Source organism: Abramis brama (genome assembly GCF_963993115.1).
Source record: "Abramis brama genome assembly, chromosome: 11".
Taxonomy (NCBI): domain Eukaryota; kingdom Metazoa; phylum Chordata; class Actinopteri; order Cypriniformes; family Leuciscidae; genus Abramis; species Abramis brama.
In genome coordinates this window covers 26,309,092-26,329,314 of record NC_139973.1, presented here as the reverse complement: position 1 = coordinate 26,329,314, position 20,223 = coordinate 26,309,092, and the positions used below count along the sequence as shown (strand labels likewise).

General features: G+C 36.3%; 1 protein-coding gene across 1 annotated transcript in view; it reads left to right on the top strand.

Moving 5' to 3' along the window:
- LOC311092562 (putative ATP-dependent RNA helicase DDX5) overlaps nucleotides 1-20,223 on the top strand; it is a 65,661-nt gene that overhangs the window by 29,242 nt on the left and 16,196 nt on the right. Inside the window, exons 7-8 of the mRNA XM_084129376.1 lie at nucleotides 10,260-10,420; nucleotides 19,469-19,641. Coding sequence (XP_083985502.1) covers nucleotides 10,260-10,420; nucleotides 19,469-19,641 — 334 coding nt within the window. The remainder of the gene's footprint in view (nucleotides 1-10,259; nucleotides 10,421-19,468; nucleotides 19,642-20,223) is intronic.

Sequence of the window (20,223 nt, the reverse complement as noted above, 5' to 3'; positions counted from 1 at the left end):
GCAAGCAGTACATCACGTCCTGCCTTGTGTTCTTCTAGCTCAGGTATGCTAGAAAGCAGCTGCTCCTTCAGTCTGGTTGAATTCACATCTGGTGATTTGACACCAAGTTGCTGCAGTCGTTGCTTGTAGAGAGAGGCTAGATCTGCAAGCTTAAATATAACTGGATCCGTGCCGTCACTTGTGGTCTTCATGTCCGTGATGTAGATGACAAGTTCTGAACAAATAGAGGGATACCAGTCAAAAGCTGAGCTTTTGAGGCTCTGCTCTTGCTTGATGGCATTGAGATGGTCTCGCTCTCTGTTGTACAGTCCAACGAGACAGGCAGGGTGGTATTTAAATTCCTGTGCAACAACATCACCAACAGTAAGCTTTGCAAGGAGCTTCATGTCGCTTAGATTCCTGGCACATTCATTGACTCTTTCATTAAGTTTCATCGTCATTGCTTCTCGTAAGGGGGACATTGCACTCTCATCTTCACATATAAAGCACAAAGCTTTCGAGGGCTGGGATCCTCTTGGCCTCTTGACATGGACATCTTTGGTATCTTCAGTGTCTTTAGCAGCAGTAGATGCTCTCTTTTGGGCCATTTCCAGCTTTGTGTTATTGAACATAAGTTTACAGCTTGAATGATATTTTGCTCTGTTTCTTGTCAATGTGTTTTCTATGCCATCACCTTCATCTAGTCGGGTTGGACTAAGTAAGATAGGCAGAGCATTGATCTTATGAAATAATGGAACATTTCTTGCAATGGTATCATAACCAGTACGATCGTGCTCTCTGTTGAATAAACTCGGATGAATGAGTTTTTCCTTGGTGTCCTGCTGACAAATGAAACATCTGTCCCAGTTAGTTTTCTCAACTGTTATGATGGCTTCTGCCATGTCTGCAGCAAATGTATAGGCAGAGGCCGAGGGTTTATCCTTTTACCACCTTTTACCAAGCACTTTGATGTATGGGATACAACTAAGTTCATGCCTTAACCCTACACTTAGTCCGATCGTTCATCCAATGCCATTTATATCCCGTGCGATCTGTACACCATCCGGTTAACTAAAACCCCATTAACCTTGGCTCGGCTCTCCCGCGCTGGCACAACCTGTCAATTCAGGTGCGGCTATCTAACTGTTTTGGGGTAGATTAGACAGCATTTGGGATACTAACTTTACAATTAGCTGACATTGAACCCCACTCTGAGTTTAACAGCAGTGATATATCACCAGTGTGCCCTGGTAGTGCATGTATTCACTCTTGTCTAATCTATCTATAATCAACAAATCAACACAACTGTATTTTGATGCGTTAAACTATTTTGCAAGTTCTCCCACTTGGAAATCATGGAGGGGTCTGAAATTGTCATCGTAGGTGCATGTCCACTGTGAGAGACATAATCTATAAAAAAATATCCAGAAATCACAATATATGATTTTTTAACTATTTATTTGTATGATACAGCTGCAAATAAGTATTTGAACACCTGTCTATCAGCTAGAATTCTGACCCTCAAAGACCTGTTAGTCTGCCTTTAAAATGTCCACCTCCACTCCATTTATTATCCTAAATTAGATGCACCTGTTTGAGGTCGTTAGCTGCATAAAGACACCTGTCCACCCCATACAATCAGTAAGAATCCAACTACTAACATGGCCAAGACCAAAGAGCTGTCCAAAGACACTAGAGACAAAATTGTACACCTCCACAAGGCTGGAAAGGGCTACGGGGAAATTGCCAAGCAGCTTGGTGAAAAAAGGTCCACTGTTGGAGCAATCATTAGAAAATGGAAGAAGCTAAACATGACTGTCAATCTCCCTCAGACTGGGGCTCCATGTAAGATCTCACCTCGTGGGGTCTCAATGATCCTAAGAAAGGTGAGAAATCAGCCCAGAACTACACAGGAGGAGCTGGTCAATGACCTGAAAAGAGCTGGGACCACCGTTTCCAAGGTTACTGTTGGTAATACACTAAGACGTCATGGTTTGAAATCATGCATGGCACGGAAGGTTCCCCTGCTTAAACCAGCACATGTCAAGGCCCGTCTTAAGTTTGCCAATGACCATTTGGATGATCCAGAGGAGTCATGGGAGAAAGTCATGTGGTCAGATGAGACCAAAATAGAACTTTTGGTCATAATTCCACTAAACGTGTTTGGAGGAAGAAGAATGATGAGTACCATCCCAAGAACACCATCCCTACTGTGAAGCATGGGGGTGGTAGCATCATGCTTTGGGGGTGTTTTTCTGCACATGGGACAGGGCGACTGCACTGTATTAAGGAGAGCCGGGGCCATGTATTGCGAGATTTTGGGGAACAACCTCCTTCCCTCAGTTAGAGCATTGAAGATGGGTCGAGGCTGGGTCTTCCAACATGACAATGACCCGAAGCACACAGCCAGGATAACCAAGGAGTGGCTCTGTAAGAAGCATATCAAGGTTCTGGCGTGGCCTAGCCAGTCTCCAGACCTAAACCCAATAGAGAATCTTTGGAGGGAGCTCAAATCTAGAGAAGATCTGTGTGGAGGAGTGGGCCAAAATCCCTCCTGCAGTGTGTGCAAACCTGGTGAAAAACTACAGGAAACGTTTGACCTCTGTAATTGCAAACAAAGGCTACTGTATCAAATATTAACATTGATTTTCTCAGGTGTTCAAATACTTATTTGCAGCTGTATCATACAAATAAATAGTTAAAAAATCATACATTGTGATTTCTGGATTTTTTTTTTTTGATTATGTCTCTCACAGTGGACATGCACCTACGATGACAATTTCAGACCCCTCCATGATTTCTAAGTGGGAGAACTTGCAAAATAGCAGGGTGTTCAAATACTTATTTTCCTCACTGTATAAAATAAAATGACACCAAATCGTCCTTAATGAAAAAAACCCCAATACATTTCTATCGGAAAATTGATCTTTTGAGGATCCAGGGCTCGGCCATCTTGAAAATAGAAATTTCAAGTGGCTGAGAGTGTTTTCTTGTCAAGCAACCCTTAGAGACTGCTCATACCAATTTGCATGCTTATGTCACTAACTAAACAATTATATCGCTTAACTGCTCCATTTAGGTGGTGGTAATCTTGGGAAAAAAAAGGCCGCCATCTTGAAATTTCAAGTGGCTGTGGGCGGTTTCTTGTCAAATGACCCTTTGAGACAGCTCATGGCAATTTTCATGCTTGTATCACCAAATAAATGATTTCTTAAGCCTAATTGCTCCACTAAGGTGGTGGCCATCTTGAAAAATGGCCGCCATCTTGAAATTTCAAGTAGCTGTAGGTGGCTTATTGTCAAGTGACCCACAGAGACTGCTCATGCCAATTTTCATGCTTGTATCACCAAATAAACCACTATATCACTTAACTGCTCCACTAAGGTGTCGGCCATCTTGAAAAATGGCCGCCATCTTGAAATTTCAAGTGGCTCGGACAATTTTCTTGTCAAGTGACCCATGGAGACTGCTCAAGCCAATTTTCATGCTTGTATCATAAACTGAACGATTCTGCCAAACATAAGCACTTAGCCGCTCCACTATAGGGAGAGCAAGACAGTTTGAAGACGGTGAGAGTGCGCGCGCATGGCTGGAGGAGGGGCTCTCTCTGCTCTTTCTTTCAATAACATGCGCCCTGTCATAAGCGCAGCAGTCAATCATCTACATCACTCACCGATCAAATAAGACTTTAGCGGAATAAATTCGCTTTGGTGGCTGCCAAAAAAATTTCAATGCAGGAAAAACCTCGTTTCATCTTCTCTCTTATTCAGCCTTTTAAATTTCGCGCGGTAGTCAGCTGCCTGTTACGTGACAACGGAGCGCAGTGAAAGGGGGTGGGAGTGATTGACAGCTAATATTAACCAATCTAAAATCTGCTTTAAAGTTAAGAACGTAAGGATGAAGTTTGATTGGTTATGTAACATTGGATAGAATGATGGTCCGGCCACCGCGTATCAGCGCACATAAGGTACACACTGTGCAGTAATTTGCGAACATTTTGTAGAGAAATGAAAACAGGTCGCACCACAACCGTTATTTGCACTCACATAAATGCTCCCAAATAGTGTTGTCACGATGCCAAAATTATGACTTCGATACGGTACCAGACCAAAATACCTCGATACCGATACTGAATCGATACCACGGCAAAAAAACTAAAACAGTAAAAGTAATTGAAAAATATGACAGAACTTACAAATCATTGTTTTATAAATTAATTTTAAAAAGCTAAAAACTCACATGACCAGCATGTCCCTGCCCTGCTTTATGACCATTCCCTCCCCTTTATTAAAAATAATAATAATAATAATAATAATAATTACATGTCAGTGTGAACGTCCTTACCGAGATGTTTTCAACAATCACATTATTATCAATCATGCTAACATTTACAAACCTTTCACAACTCTGAACAGGTTTGGATGACCAAAATCTTATTTCATGATACGAGTCATTAAATATTTTTTAAATGTAATTTTATAATTATAATATAGATATTTAATTTAATTGTATCTTTGTTATTAAAAATAAGCAAAAAAGCAAATTACAAACAATATGACAAATACTTTCAGAGACAAATAAAATAAACAGTGCTTAATTTATTTTTTGAAAGCTAAATAGACCTTCTGTAGCTGAAAAAATAAGGTCTTCACTCTATAAATTAACTATAGACTGATTCTTAATAAATAGATTAAATTTATTCAGTCAAGCATTGGGTGACTGTCTATTTTCTTTTGTTGTTGGATTAACATTAAATCACACAGAATATTACGCTGCCGGTCTGGCCCTTTAAGACCTGCACGTATCCAATACATTGGAACATATACAATTTCTTTTTACAAACGGTTTACGTTCACTAAAGACATACCCGACTGTGTTTACGTGAATACTCGCCAGGACGTGCATTTTTACATATCATTTTGACTATTCAAACCTAATAATCCACGAAAGAGAACTGAAGTCGCGATCGTATGCTGTCTGAACGGCTTGTGCGCGCGCTTCAGGTCTGAGCCCGGCAGCACGAGCACGTCCCGCGCTTTTTCTCATGCATGCAAGTTTCTTTGTCAAGTGCTGCGCGTATATATTTTACTGTTCTGCTTCCGTTGTTTAGTGAATGTACACGTCCTGACTCCTGCTGTCACACAGCTACGCAAATTAAGAAATACTGCTCTTATTATTTAGAGTACTGTCACTCTTAAAGTACCGGTACTAATAAAAGTTAATATTGTATCATTTTTAATAGCAGGGTATCGCGATATCTTTCTAGTACCGGTATATCGTGCAACACTACTCCCAAATATATTTTTAGGTTGCACAGATTAAATTTCAGGAGCATATGCTAAAATGGTCGCAATTTTGAGCCTTGTACAGTGTATGATTTTAACGCAGACTGTCTGGATGAGCATTCATGGAAAATGGAAATACTTGTGTGAATTTGTAACATTCACAGATAAAGATATAACCAAAAAATTTAAGTTTTGTGCCGAGGAAACGTATTGCACATTAAACAGCACACACATCTGTCAAAGCTCCTGACAGGCAAGTCTGTTAAATATTACACTTATGTACAGATGGTACTCGCCGGTGTCACCGCGGTTTAACAGTCAACCAACCGTGTAAAATCGTTTTCTTCCCTGGACTTGGAAATTTGACCGCAAAAATGAAATCGGGTGCAGACAAAAGGAGAAAAAAAATCCCATTGTAGTAGAGCTACTACTCTAACGAAATCCAAATTTTAAGCAGTTTTTACTGTAGAATTATTTTTGCATTAATTTTTGAACTTGGCACATTACACAATGCACAAAGAGCGGCCTATTGCATTTTCTGCACAATTCGCGGCGCTGTTTCTCGGCAACCAGAGGGTGCGTTAAATTGGACATTATCCCATTATAGTAGAGGCACTTCAACGAAATCCACATTTTAAGCAGTTTTAACTGAAGAATTATTTTTGTATGAACTACATGTAATGTGCAACAATGACTCTGTAAAATGTAAAAAGTGTTACCTAGAGTTTTTATTAGATTTATGTATATATTTTATAACTAAAAATTTTATATACACATTTGGCTAATGATTGTTCCCTGAAGTAGTGTTTTTGTAGTTGGAATATATAAAAAATAAATACCAACTCAAACTAGAATCTTTTGCAGAATTTTTAATCTCTTTGATACATCAATATAGAAGAATATGTTTAAATCACTTTAGAAGGAAGCAAAGAAATTAGCCTACTGGTCCAACTCTTTTTAAAGTGTGGAAAAGGGAAAAGAAAAGATCGAGACTCCAGAAACACCTGTAGTAGGCCTATGCAACAACTTTATTGAAGATTTTTTAATACTAAAGGTTTTAAGCTGCCTAGTGGACAAAAACAGTTAGTGCTGTTTTAAAATTTACAAAGCATTCATACAGTAATAAAGTAGATGTAGAAATTTGGCAAATCTGTAATCTTTACTTTTACTGTTTCAGTGAGTGTACTTTAATAAGCAGTAAAGTAATTGTGGGCAATCATGTTAAAGAGGTACAGATGAAATGTGTAAGGGTTAGATTGTATACAGTTGCTGGTTTGCGGTGGCAATACTCCATTATTCACTGCAAGGCAGGGCCCCAAAATTATCCTGTTTAGGGCCCCCAGATTTACAGAGCCGGCCCTGGCGGCAATGCGTCACATATGCTTAAACTTTTATGTAGCCACGCAACAATAATTTCAGCATGCATTCACTGTATACACCGGGACGTGATGGAGGAACAAATACAAACCTCACAACACCCACCCCCTGTCAGTGATTGGTTGGAACACTATTTGTTTTGGTTTTGAGTGGTTGGTGAAACCAATTGTTTTTGTGTGCAGATCTCAGAGCCTAGGCTGCCTACAGAGACGCGTTTTTTTCACGGCATGCTTATGGGGCGGGCAGCTAGCGGATCGTTAGGAAAGATTAGATTGTTTTATTGTTTTATTGTTTTATTTGGATCCCCATTAGCTCCCACTATGGTGGTCGCTAGTCTTCCTGGGGTCCACTGAAATCACAATACAAAAATACAAAATTCAATTAATCAATACATCAATAAGATCTATAAAAACTATACGATATATTAGCTACCATGACACACATTTAAAAGGAGTACAAATTATGCAGTTATGCAAAAAGCAACATCTATTCAACATGCAATTCAAACAATTTAAAACAAAACATGCAAAAATAAGAATAGGTAATACTTTCACACCTGTAATCTCTGTTTTATTGTTTTCTTAAAAGAAATTTTACTTTTGAGTTCCCTGACGCTGGATGGAAGTAAGTTCCACTCTACAGCCCCTCTGTATACAATAGTTTTCTTCATAAAATTACATCTTGGACTAGGAGTAATCATTATCTTGTTGCTGACTGAGCGTGTCACATGCTCATGACCATATCCACTAAACAATATTTTTTCTTTTATAAAGTTATATGCTTCATTAGCCATGACCTTGTGCATGAGCAAAAAAAGATTATATTTTACTTTTGCCTTTACTGTTAACCAAGATAATGTAATATGCATCTCACGCACACTAGCGCGAAAAGAACAGTGCAGAGCTACTCTGGCTGCTCTATTCTGTGCAATTTGAAGTTTTCTTAGATGTTTTTGGGCCGCACTACTCCAAACTACTGGACAGTAATATAAGTGAGACAGAACAAGACTTTGGACGACATTTTTCAATGTAGCAGTTGGACAATATACAGAGCATTTTCTGGACATAGCGATAGCCCTGCCCATCTTACTGACAATGTGGTCAATCTGGTCTGACCAAGATAATAAATTATCTAGTCTAACACCCAGCAGTTTGAATCTAATAACCTGCTCGACCACATTGCTCTCTATATGCAGATTAAGTGGGGTGATACTTGGTAACATGTATCTATTGCAAAATATCATACATTTAGTTTTGGAAATATTCAGTACCAATTTATTCTTTTTCACCCAGTCCACTACTGTGTTTAACTCATGCTGGAGATTCTCATTGAGTTCAGGTAATGTTGATGCTGCAGTGAACAAAGTAGCATTATCAGCATACATAACACTAGCCTTTCTAAAAACATGTGGAAAATCATTTATAAATATTGAGAATAAAAGTGGACCCAGGCAGCTTCCTTGTGCTATGCCGCATGATGTTGTTAAGCAGTTGGAAAGACTACCATTGAAAAAAACCTGTTGCGTCCTATTGGAAAGATAACTATGCACCCAAGTTAGTGCTGAGTGTGAAAAACCATATGCTTTGAGTTTGGCTATGAGAAGACTATGGTCTATTACATCAAAAGCTGCTGTAAAGTCCAAAAACACAGCTCCTACTAGTTTCCCTTCATCCAAACATGTTAGCCACTCCTCTGTCATTTGTGCTAGGGCAGTGTTTGTGGAAAAGCCTTGTCTATATGCATGTTGGAACTTTGTCATCAATTCATTTGTACTGAAATAATCCATTATTTGATTAAAGATGATCTTCTCCAAAATTTTGCTTAACACTGGGAGTAAACTGATTGGTCTACTATTTGATCCAGTAAAGCCCGCTTTTGCATCTTTAAGAAGGGGTATAATTTTTGACTGTTTCCAAAGCTCAGGAAAAGTACCATTCAAAACGGACCTATTAAAAATGTGACTTATAGGTTTTGAAAGCTGAGTCGCAGCTACTTTAAGTATTCTTCCTTCCAAATTATCTATACCTGCAGATGTGTCAATAGATAGACCCTGTAGCAGCTTCTCTACGGCATCCTGAGTTACAGTATTGAATTGGAAATGGCAGTTTTTGCCCTGCATTATGTTATCAACCAATTTCCGGCATGCATCACTGTCAGTTTTGTTCATGTCAAATCTTAAATTATCCACTTTTCTTGTAAAAAAATTGTTAAAATAATTTGCAATATCATGTGGCTTCGTAATAAACTGCCCCTCACATTTAACAAATTTTGGGGATGACTTTGGCTTCTTACACATTAATACATTCAGTATTTTCCACAGTTTTTTTCCATCATTCACAGAGTTATAAATGTTCTGTTTAAAATAACCATTAAATCATTTTACTATGATTTAGTTTTGTGACTTTGTTTCTTAGTGTGCAGTACGTCTTCCTATCTTCAGGCTTCCCTGTTTTTTGAGCAACTGCTTTGGCTTTATCCCTTTGAAGCATCAATGATCTCAATTCATTGTCCAGCCATGGAGCACTGTTACTTCTTATTGACCTTTTCCTAAGGGGAGCATGCATATTAACCAATTTCATTAATTTATCCATAAACATATTTAAAGCAGTGTTGACATTTTGTTCTTCAAGAACATCTGACCATTGCATATTATTGATGTCTAATATAAATAAATCTGGGTTGAACCTTTTAAAGGACCTGTGGAGAACAATTCTGACTCCAGATTTAGGCAATTTAGTTTTTCTTGATAAAGCGATCAGATTGTGGTCACTACACCCCACAGCTCTGGAAACTGTTTGTGAACAAAGCTCTGGTATATTAGTGAATATCAGATCAATGCATGTAGATGTATTCCTGCCATCAATACCTACAGAGATTCTAGTGGGCTGAATAACAAGCTGGGTGAAATTACAGAGACTGGCCATTAAGGACAGTTTTTTACGTAAGGGACAAAATTTGGAGAACCAATCTATGTTAAAATCCCCTAAAAGAAATGTGTCTTTACTTTCATCAGACACTCTATCTACAATTTCACATATTTTGTCTAAGTAACTTACATGAGCACTTGGGGGACGATAACAGCATCCAACTAAAAAAGGCTTAGAATGAGGGATGTGGATCTGTATCCATAATATTTCAACATCAACACACATTATATCATTTCTTGGCAGGACCACAATACTATCTTTAATGTATAATGCTACACCTCCACCATGTTTATCCTCTGTACAGGTTATAGCCATCAACTGCAACAACAGAGTTATCAAAACTGTCATCCAAATGGGTTTCTGTCAATGCTAAGATATAAATATTCTCCGATTGACAAAGTGTAATTATTTCTTCAACTTTGTTTCTGAGGCTACATATGTTTAAGTGGGCCAGGACTAGACCCTTTTTTAGAAAACTTTAGCAAAGATGATTGTATTTTCTTTCTGCCTATATTCATAGCTAAAGATGTAAAAATGTACAGATAATTTAAATGAATGTGATCTTTTTTTTTTTTGGGCCTGAAATCACTGATACAACCTTTAAAAGCCTGCAGATACTCTGTGTTGAAAAATCCTTCCATGGAAGTACAGTCCTAAACCGTTTTATTAATTGTGTGCTTTCATTAAACAGGTGTTGAAATTTGCATTGCGACCCCAGGTCGCTTGATTGATTTCCTGGAGACGGGGAAAACTAACCTACGCCGCTGCACCTACCTGGTCCTGGATGAGGCAGATCGTATGCTGGACATGGGTTTTGAACCTCAAATTCGCAAAGTTGTTGATCAGATTCGTGTGAGTTCTTCTAAAAGTTTCATTCCCCTGTAGGGTTGCAACGGTATGAGATTTTCACGATGTCGCTTCAGAAAATACCACAATTTCATAGTATTACATAATTTGATTCCATATTGATTCAATTGAAATTCTTTCAGCAACATGTCTCAACTTTCGTTCTCATATGTTTCGTTCCCGACTGTCTCTCATATTGTATATTACTATCAGGACTCTAAATCGGTCTAAAACGAAGTTTTAACAGGAGCATGGACAAAATCAAGTTTAATCATTCTGAAGGGCTTATTAAAAATGGCCATTAACCACTAGGGATGAGTCAAGATTTTTGAATATTCGATTAGTTGAATATATAGAAATATAGAATATCGAATAGGTTGTGCGATTATTGTCTTTAAAAAAAGACACCGTGTTTTCGGTGCTGATGCTGTGGTAACAAGTTCATGTAACCAGAGGGTAGCACTGCCAATAACGCACCTAAAAGCTGTCAATCAACTCTCAGACAACAGAATAAGATACACATTGTCTCACACCAGAGCATGTGAGTGGAGTAATATTTCCTCCAGAGCGGAGAGTGCCTTTCTGGAGATTCCGCTCCGCTTGCTCAGTCCACTCAGGGACACTCGCTCGAAAATATGTGATTAATAGTTGTTCATTTAAGCCATTAGTCTAATTGCATATTTATATTAATTTTATTACTTAAATATATATGGGAGAGAATACTAAACCATAATGAGCGCTTGCGTAATATATAGATAGCTTAGCCTATTCCGCACTCAAGGGCACACATAAAGCTTGCCACAAAGAACCGGCAAAAGTAATCATTATGAATCTGTCAAATAGGGCCTATAGCAAGGATACATTTTAATTGTTTATTAATAAACTTGTTTTCTGTGTCAGTGTCGGCTGCAAAGATGAAGTTGACGATGCTGACTCGCGATCTTCGCAGTAGTGAACGGAGAGAAATGCACACACTTGATACGGATTACATAAGCATAAAGCAGCCCATTCCATGTATGTATATATGTATATGTATGTGAGGCAAGTAGCCTATACACTGAGTTTCGGTTCATTTATGAAACGAGCTCCAGTTCACGTGCAATGCAAGTTATCGCGCCAGCCTCAACGTCCTGACTATACTATCTTCTATATTTGCTTCTTATTTATTAACCCTCTGGGGTCTGAGGTGTTTTTGGGGTCCTTGAGATGTTCTGACATGCCCTGACATTTGTGCTTTTTTCAGTTGCTTATAAACATATTAATGGCAAAGGTGAAATTACACTCTATTTAGCACAAACAGGACTACCATAATATGTGAGCCACATGTATGTACATGTTTTCATTTTTGAGAGAATAATGTTTATGCATGGTTATTGAAAAAACTAAAAATGAAAGTTTCTGAAATAAGGCCACAAAACACATACGTCGCCTAGAGTTTTTTCTTCAAAATGATGTGAAAATCATCCTGCCTAATCATTCACATAAAACGATACATTGATTTAAGTTTTGTGAAACACTTTTAGTTTGGAAAGCCAATATGCGGATGGGGCGTAAACGCTCCAACAGCATCATGCATATTTAGTAGTTCACACCTGATGAGACAATGGGGCCCACATACTTAATGAGCCATTCATTCAGGTGTGTCACCTATAGCTAACTTAAATATACAAGATTCATAAAAATGATCATTCTAGAAGAAAATTTCAGATGGCATTTAGAGGCTTTTGCATCTGAACTCTTCATATATGGGCCATTCTACAGAATTGGTGCAAAGTCAGAGTTGGAAACATCTTGAAATTTTTTTGTTTTTTCCCACAAATTTTGCATGTATGCAAATTGTATAATATCCAAGGTAAGCTTTTCTAGTAATTGTGCAGTTAATTCTCATATTGTATTTTCAGAAAATGCTGGAATATTTTCCTTCTCCCCAAATTTGTCACTACCGAAACACAATATTAAATAATTTATTAAGAAGGCTTATAATGACCTATTAAGATTTTGTTTACATCTACCTTATAAATATATTTTTTTCTATTTTTAAAAAATATTTTTACTGGTTAAATCAATAAAGATTATAATTTTAATAATATTTTAAGTGTGATTTATGAGATTTGTTGTATTTTGAACCCAATCTTTCTTTGTAGAAGGCATAAAGTTTATCGTACTGATTTCAAAGTTAAGGATTCATTAGTTTGAATATGCATTGAACCAAACACTATCATAACATCTTAGTTGATAATTCAATATACTTTATTTTTGACAAAACATCCCATGTTACGGTAGTGACTGCACATTTTTGGTAGTGACAGTAATGTTTTGGTAGTGACCACAATACTTAGTTTGCCATGGCTGAATCAGACTGTCCACATTTTATGTTAATATAAATAAATAACTATGATGCACATATGCAGTCAGTACATATAGCAGACACACATCTGACAGTAAATATCTTATAAGAACACCTAGAGCTATTCTATACTTTGGGTCTTGAGGTGCAAGTGAGAAGAGGTATGCTCATAGATTTTTCTTCCCAAAAAAACAACAACTTACAATGTAGACTCAGAACCACTTTGTTTTATTTTCACATTTTCAACATTTTGTTTATGAGTCATTCAGATAAATCTCCAGAACCACTGAACTCTGTGTGTGTGTGTGTGTGTGTGTTTACATAAAACATTAATTTCAGAATAATTTTCCTCATTCAGATAAATCTCCAGAACCACTGAACTGTGTGTGTGTGTGTGTGTGTGTGTGTGTGTACTGGTGTCTGATCACCCTCACTGGAAGTGCTAGGTGGTGTGGAAGCCCTGCAAAATGTCTCCATCTCTTTTTGTCTTTTCACCATCATCCTGTGTCTTTTCTGTCTTTTCCTCCATGCTTTTCTGACATGTCTTTGCTCCCTGTCAGATAATTCACTGATACTCTTCAACTTTCCTTCTTCCCTTCGTTTCTTATTTCTTTCTTGCCTTAAGTATTCCTCGTACTTCACTGGGTCTTCCCTCAACCTTTGTTTGTATTCTCTCTGTCTCTCTGTTGTAGTTTTTCTATTTTTTTAGGCATGTTGGTGTTTTATGTCATTCTCCCTGTCAAGTTAATCATAGAAATTAACATTACTGACAACAACCTTACACCTAAGCTAGTATCATGGACTGCAACCTTAAGTAATTGTAACCTCATCACATTACAGAATTTTAACAGAATATTGCATACTAAAACACTACTAAAACATACTACAGTAGTAATTATTTGCATAACTGTACTAAAATGTAGTTTATTCCTCCAAATAAAGGATTATGTGTTCCCTTTTGTCACTACCAAAACAATGTCACAACCGAAACTTCAAGAAAATGTTTCGGTTGTGACTGTTTTGGTAGTGACAATTTTAGATACTTTTGAGCCTAGCTCGAAGATGCTAATCAGCACATGGTTAGCAATCACTGGTCAGAACAGTTGAACACATATAACAACTACATTTTATGGAATAACATCCAAAAAAGTTTGCTCAATAGCAGAAAAAATGAGTTTGGTAGTGACATTCCTTAAAGTTACACACAGATTTTTAGACTTTAGAACACATTTACCTCAAAATGATGGGATCAATCTACTCACCATATAGCACATGAGAGAGAGGGACACAGGAATATTTCCTGATCAAAAATGTAGGGGTGTGGTTAAAATCAGTCTCAGCCAATGGACTACAACATTCACTGTTTTGGTAGTGACATGAAAATGCAGGACATCTTTTTTTTAGATAAAGTTTCATGATTTAAAAATAAAAAATAAAATAAATATTTTTTTTAACTTCATTTTTTAAAAAAAAACAAAAATATTTTTTTTAAAACAAGAATGGAAAAATTTGCAAAAAAATTTTCAATATCATTTTCACAAGTTGAAATTTAGGGGTTAGGGTTTGGGACAGCCACCTCCTAATTGAAAGTAGCCCATAAATTATGATTTTATATATATAAAGCTTACTGATATCTTAAATATTATTGTGGGTTTCAATAGATAATTGAAGGATCTTAGTAAACATCTAAGATTTTAATAATTAAATGCTTTTCAAATGTGTTTTTTGGATGAGGGACAGCAGTTTGCACCAATTCTGTAGAATGGCCCATATACACACACATATATATACATTTTTTTATATATATATATATATATGCATACACACACACACACACATATATATATATATATATATATATATATATATATATATACGCATACATATATATATATACGCATACATATATATATATATTGGTTCACATTTGGAAGCATCGCAATTTTTTTTTATTTTTCCACAAATTGTGCTTGCAAATTGTATAATATCCAAGGTAAACATGTCTAGTAATTGTGCAGTTAATTCTCATACTGTATTTTTAGTTTTGGAATATTTATCCTCTCCCCAAATTTGTCACTAATAAAACACAATACAAATTATTTAAAGAAAAAAATTATATTTACCTTTTAATAGTTTGTTTACATCTACCTTGTAAATATATTTTTATATTAAAAAGGTTACAATTACAACAACAATTCAAGTGTAATCTTTCTAAAGTATACAAAACGTATTATTTGATGACTTTATTTTTGACAAAACATACTATATTTAACATATGAGCAAAATTGGCAAACAAAAGCTTATTTGATGTGGCAGTCTATTGTACAGTAAAAACTTTATAATCTATTCAAAACTAGTCAACGTCTTTCAAAACTAAAGTATACATTTTATCATACGTATTTCAAAGTAAAGGATTCATTAGTTAGTTGATGACTTTATTTTTGACAAAACACATACAGTATATATTCCTCATCTCAGTATAGCAATAGAGTTTGCTAAAAGCTGTTCATTCAATACAGCAGTATTTGAAAATCGATAATATTTTGTAAAATTACATTTATATTTGCATTTATGTCAAAACCTAGACACTTTTAAACATCAAAATTACATTTATTAATATGTATTCGTGTCAAAATGACATATAAACAGATTTTCCTATTCGATTTTGCATGGAAACGCTTCCAAGACGCTTGCGTGTCGCGTGAAAAATAGGCGTCGGTTCTATTTCTAGCATGCACGCGTTTTCCACGCGGCTCGTGCCGCGCCTGAGACGCGCGTCTCACGCAGGCAGTGTGCAAACTCTAAACTGTTAACATGGGAGCCGAAATAAAAACGGACACGCCACGCAGCTGAGACGCTTACGCCACGCATCCAGTGTGTCACCGGCCTTATCCAGCTGATGTGGGCGTTTCACAGGTTTGTATGGATCGCCTCACATTTGCGTTTGTATAGCGCTGTCTCCGTGGGCGGAGTCACATTAAAACTTAATTAGCTGAGATGAGAACGACTGACATCTCTCTCTTTACATACATATTACATAAACTGTGAATATTAGTTTTTTATAAAAATTACTTCATTTAAAAGAAGAGAATTCAAGCTTCATGCCTGTGTGTCTGTATGCCTATTTGACTGAGTATTCGCTGAGTTACAGTTCATTTTCGGACGCGTTTCAGAATTAACTTCACTGACGGAGAGTAGGCAGAACTCGCATCATGTTTATTTTTCTTTATTTGGCAAAAAGCACAACACTTTGTTTTTATTATGAGTATACACACACAAAAAAAAAAACACACTAAACAGGATCGATTGATGTATAACACAAGCATATAAGATAAAAATTAATATTAGTATTTCGATTTTTTTTTTGCACTGATAAGGAAAAAAACGAGCATATCGCGCCGGCGCGATAGCCGACCCCAGGGGGTTAAATCCAGGCAATTAGTTGATGAAACATTAATTAAAATAATAAAGATAAAATTTATACAAAACGAAATTCACTTTAAAGAAAGGTTTTCTACAAAACAAAACTTAATGAAGTGGTCAAAATCATGTCTGACCCATCTTATGATGCTATCTTACTCATGCTGTTCACTTTTCATATAATCAACATAGATGACATTAAAAAATAACATTATATTATTTAAACAAATATAAAACTTATGTTTAAATTTTAAGTTATATTTAAGCATCACACTGCTCTGCTTCGCTCACATGCTCTGGTGTGTAGCCTATACATGCGTGCATGTGGGGGAGGGGTGCGATTTTCGAATAATAATCGAATAATTCCCAGCGATCATCAAATATTATTTTTGCTTGAAATGCCCATCCCTATTAACCACTCCTCAAATTTCCGTAATATGGAGTCAAGTGTTGCTCAGGTGGGAAGGAAAAGGTTCAAGAATGAGTTAAATCGAAGACTACTAATGCTTAAAATTGATTCGGCTGTATGCATAGACCTATCTGTTCTTGGCATAAATGCACAGTACACTGAACAGAGAAAAAGTTGTTGCGCACTTTGACCGTAAGGGATCTACCTGAATGACACATGACCAAATAAATTTCATCAGTTGGGAAGGATTTCTTGCATCAATATAATGTTGAATTAAGCCATGTTTGCTCAGTATTATCAAATAATGGTTGTAACATGATAAAGGCAGTGTCTTTACTATACAATATGCAAAAGGGCACACGGCAGTGCTGGACTGGGGATAAAATTCGGCCCTGGACAAATCCAGCCCATCCAGACCACAAGTTCACCTGTGAATGCTTTGCTGGGGTTTGGGCCTTAAATTGGAGTAAATCAATTAATTAATAAATAAGACAGAAACAAATAATGAAATAAATACTAGATATTATTGAAATTAACTTAATATTGCATTTTTGTCACATAGAAATGTACTTGACTGTAAAGCACTGATTTTGAGCTAGGGTGCCATAAAGTAAATTTACTGCTATTATATTTTCATTTACTCATGCCATTCAAAACTTGTATGACATTATCACTTCTGTAAACCACAAAAGATATTTTGAAAAATGTTGGTAACCAAACCATTTAGGTTAACCTTGACTTCTATTGTATGGCCAAAAAACCCCAAAACAACAACAACCAGACATTTCTTAAAAGATCATCCTTTATGTTCCACAGACAGAAATTCATACAGGTTTGGAATGACATTAGGGTGAGTAAATGATTACATTTTGGGGTGAAATATCCCTTTAACAACAATAACATTTGTAAAGAGTTAAAACCTAATTTATGTAAGATACTTATATTTATCTTTCATCAGGCTCTCATTGAATTAACATTTTACTTCAATAAAAATTCACCAGAACTTTTAAAAAAGTTCATAAAACATATTTAAAGAGAAGTAAGCTTCATCCTTAATTCATGGGATCCAGGCTTTACAGTTGTTTTGTTAAATTATCCTTTGTAATTGCCTTAATAAAATGTACCATAGTTTTTGCACAGAATCCAGAGTTTAACTGTAGTATTAGTAATAGCATGGTTAGGGATGTAACGATTCACTCAACTCACGATGCAGTATGATTCACGATACTGATTTCACAATATGATTTTCTCACGATTTTTTTTAAACAAAGTTTGATTTAAAACAAATTATAAATGAAAAAGTGTCCTTTTATCTTTTCTCAACAAAATGCTGCACATTTCTTTGTAAAAATTTAAATATATTTTGTCAAATAATAAAACTACATTGAAATTTTAAAACAAATCCCAAAAAGTCCCTCCAAGGAGATCTTTCCATGCTGTTTTCTTGGAAGGAGGTTGTTTCAGCTCTTTCTGTCTGTCTGGTCAAGAGCCTGCTCTGCGTCAGGGGGGTGGGCACTGGTACCTTCTTCACCCTCATCCTGCACAGGAATAGCAGATATAAAAAGACTAAGTTAAATTTAAGTACAACAGGGGTTTCACATTGTTATAAAGGCAAGATTTTAATTTATTTTGTTATAATTTGTATCATTACACTTGCAAGAGTTAGAAAAACAGAACACATTTAGAAAAATATGCCATAAAAATTAACAAATTATTTAAAAACAAAATCCATGTATACATTTAGAAAAAGAGATAGTAAAATAAATACAACACCTGGTTGCCATGAAAACACTGATGCACCTTGTGATCTCCGTGGCTCTCGCAAGTCAATTGTTACATCCCTAATCATGATATAAAACCATGCTCCTCATTACCATGGGTATATGTTTTCCAAAGTAAATAAATAATAATAAACTAAATAATTTATGCAACATATAAGAATATTTAACACATACAATCAACCTCAAAGTGATTTTATATACCCCAATATTTAATGTAAGTACAGTGTGGTACTTTCCACTAACAGAAATGACAACCCCTTTGCAAAATGAATAGTCTCAAAACAATGCAGTGTTATGTGAAGCTGTTTCATTGACATATTTCTTTAAAACACCAATTCAGTGTAATAAATTTCAGTAAGTTTTTCAGTAAATTTCAGCATGCCTTCTGATGTACATTCATGTTTATTTTGCGCCGTATCTTGAAGGAAAGCAGAAGAGATGATCGGGTGTATCTTCAGCAGGATTCGAGAACGCGCTGTTTGGTTGGCCGCTGCAGTCATCAAGTCCGACTAAAGCAGTGATGCATTGTATTTTACAGGCATTCAGTGTGCAGTCCTTAAAGGTGTTGACCACTTAACCAAAGCATATAAAGACAATATAGGAAGTTACCCCCTGTGAGCTCTAAAAATAGTAGTAACCCCAAATGGTTTGAGCACCTCCTGGTCAAGAGAACTAAGACTGTCAACATTCAAACTTAGTTTGGCTTTCAGTAGGAAGATCAGAGACTGGCAGAACCCCCTCACTGGAAATCTTAATCTAATTTAATCTAATCCGTAAACTGATGCCATTATGTTCACCTTGAATGCCCAATAAATTGTAGTTCACCTTAGTTTTTCATGTAATGTTAGGTCAGGACATAGGATCGTTCGCTACAAATAATGTTTAAACTTTATTCAGCCTCACTTTGACATTCTCTCTACTGCATATGTGTGTGCTGTCGCAAGTTTGTACACTGTATATAACTGTCAATTTTCATAACATGGAATACAGTGAACCCGGTATGCTGCTGCAACTCTACTCCCCTGATTTGTAATAAAGTTCAAAATGATTCATGCTGTACATCTGGAAAGTTAACTTTTTTTCTTTTGGTTTGACAGCCTGATAGACAGACGCTGATGTGGAGTGCTACCTGGCCTAAAGAGGTGCGTCAGCTGGCTGAGGACTTTCTGAAAGAGTATGTTCAGATCAATATAGGTGCGCTGCAGCTTAGTGCCAACCACAATATCCTGCAGATAGTGGACGTCTGCAATGATGGAGAAAAGGATGACAAGTAAGAATTTGTTACAAATACTTTTGACTGACCTACACATCATATTCAGACTTGCCAACCTATAAACATTTTGACCTTTTTAAAGTACACTGGTATGTTTTGTTTGTTTACTTTAAACTATATATAAAAAAAAAAAAACTGGTAATGCCTTGGAGTTCAATTGTCGATGGATGCAAACTTGTCACCTGAAAATTGTTGTTTTAAATCAAAATAGGAGTTTATCAATTGGGAGAGGATGGGGGGAATTTTGTGTGGACTCAAAGACAGTCCCTGAATCCCAATTTGCCTACTTATACTATGCCCTAACAGTATGTACTTTTTTTGTAAGATAGAAAAAGTACATGCTTTTTGAGCATGTAGCAGAAGAGTAGACAAGCTTTGGGACATACTACTTTGTCTTAATTGTGTCTTGAACAGGTCACTTAGTTATGTGCACCCTGTCACCGTTTAAGCTTTCCTGTTAATTATCTTTTCACAATTAACATCCTCCACATTTTATTATATTGGCTTGACAAGGCCAACATACTGATCTAATATTTAAGCTTGTTAATTTAGTGGTGCCTGCATCTCACATGCTTTCTC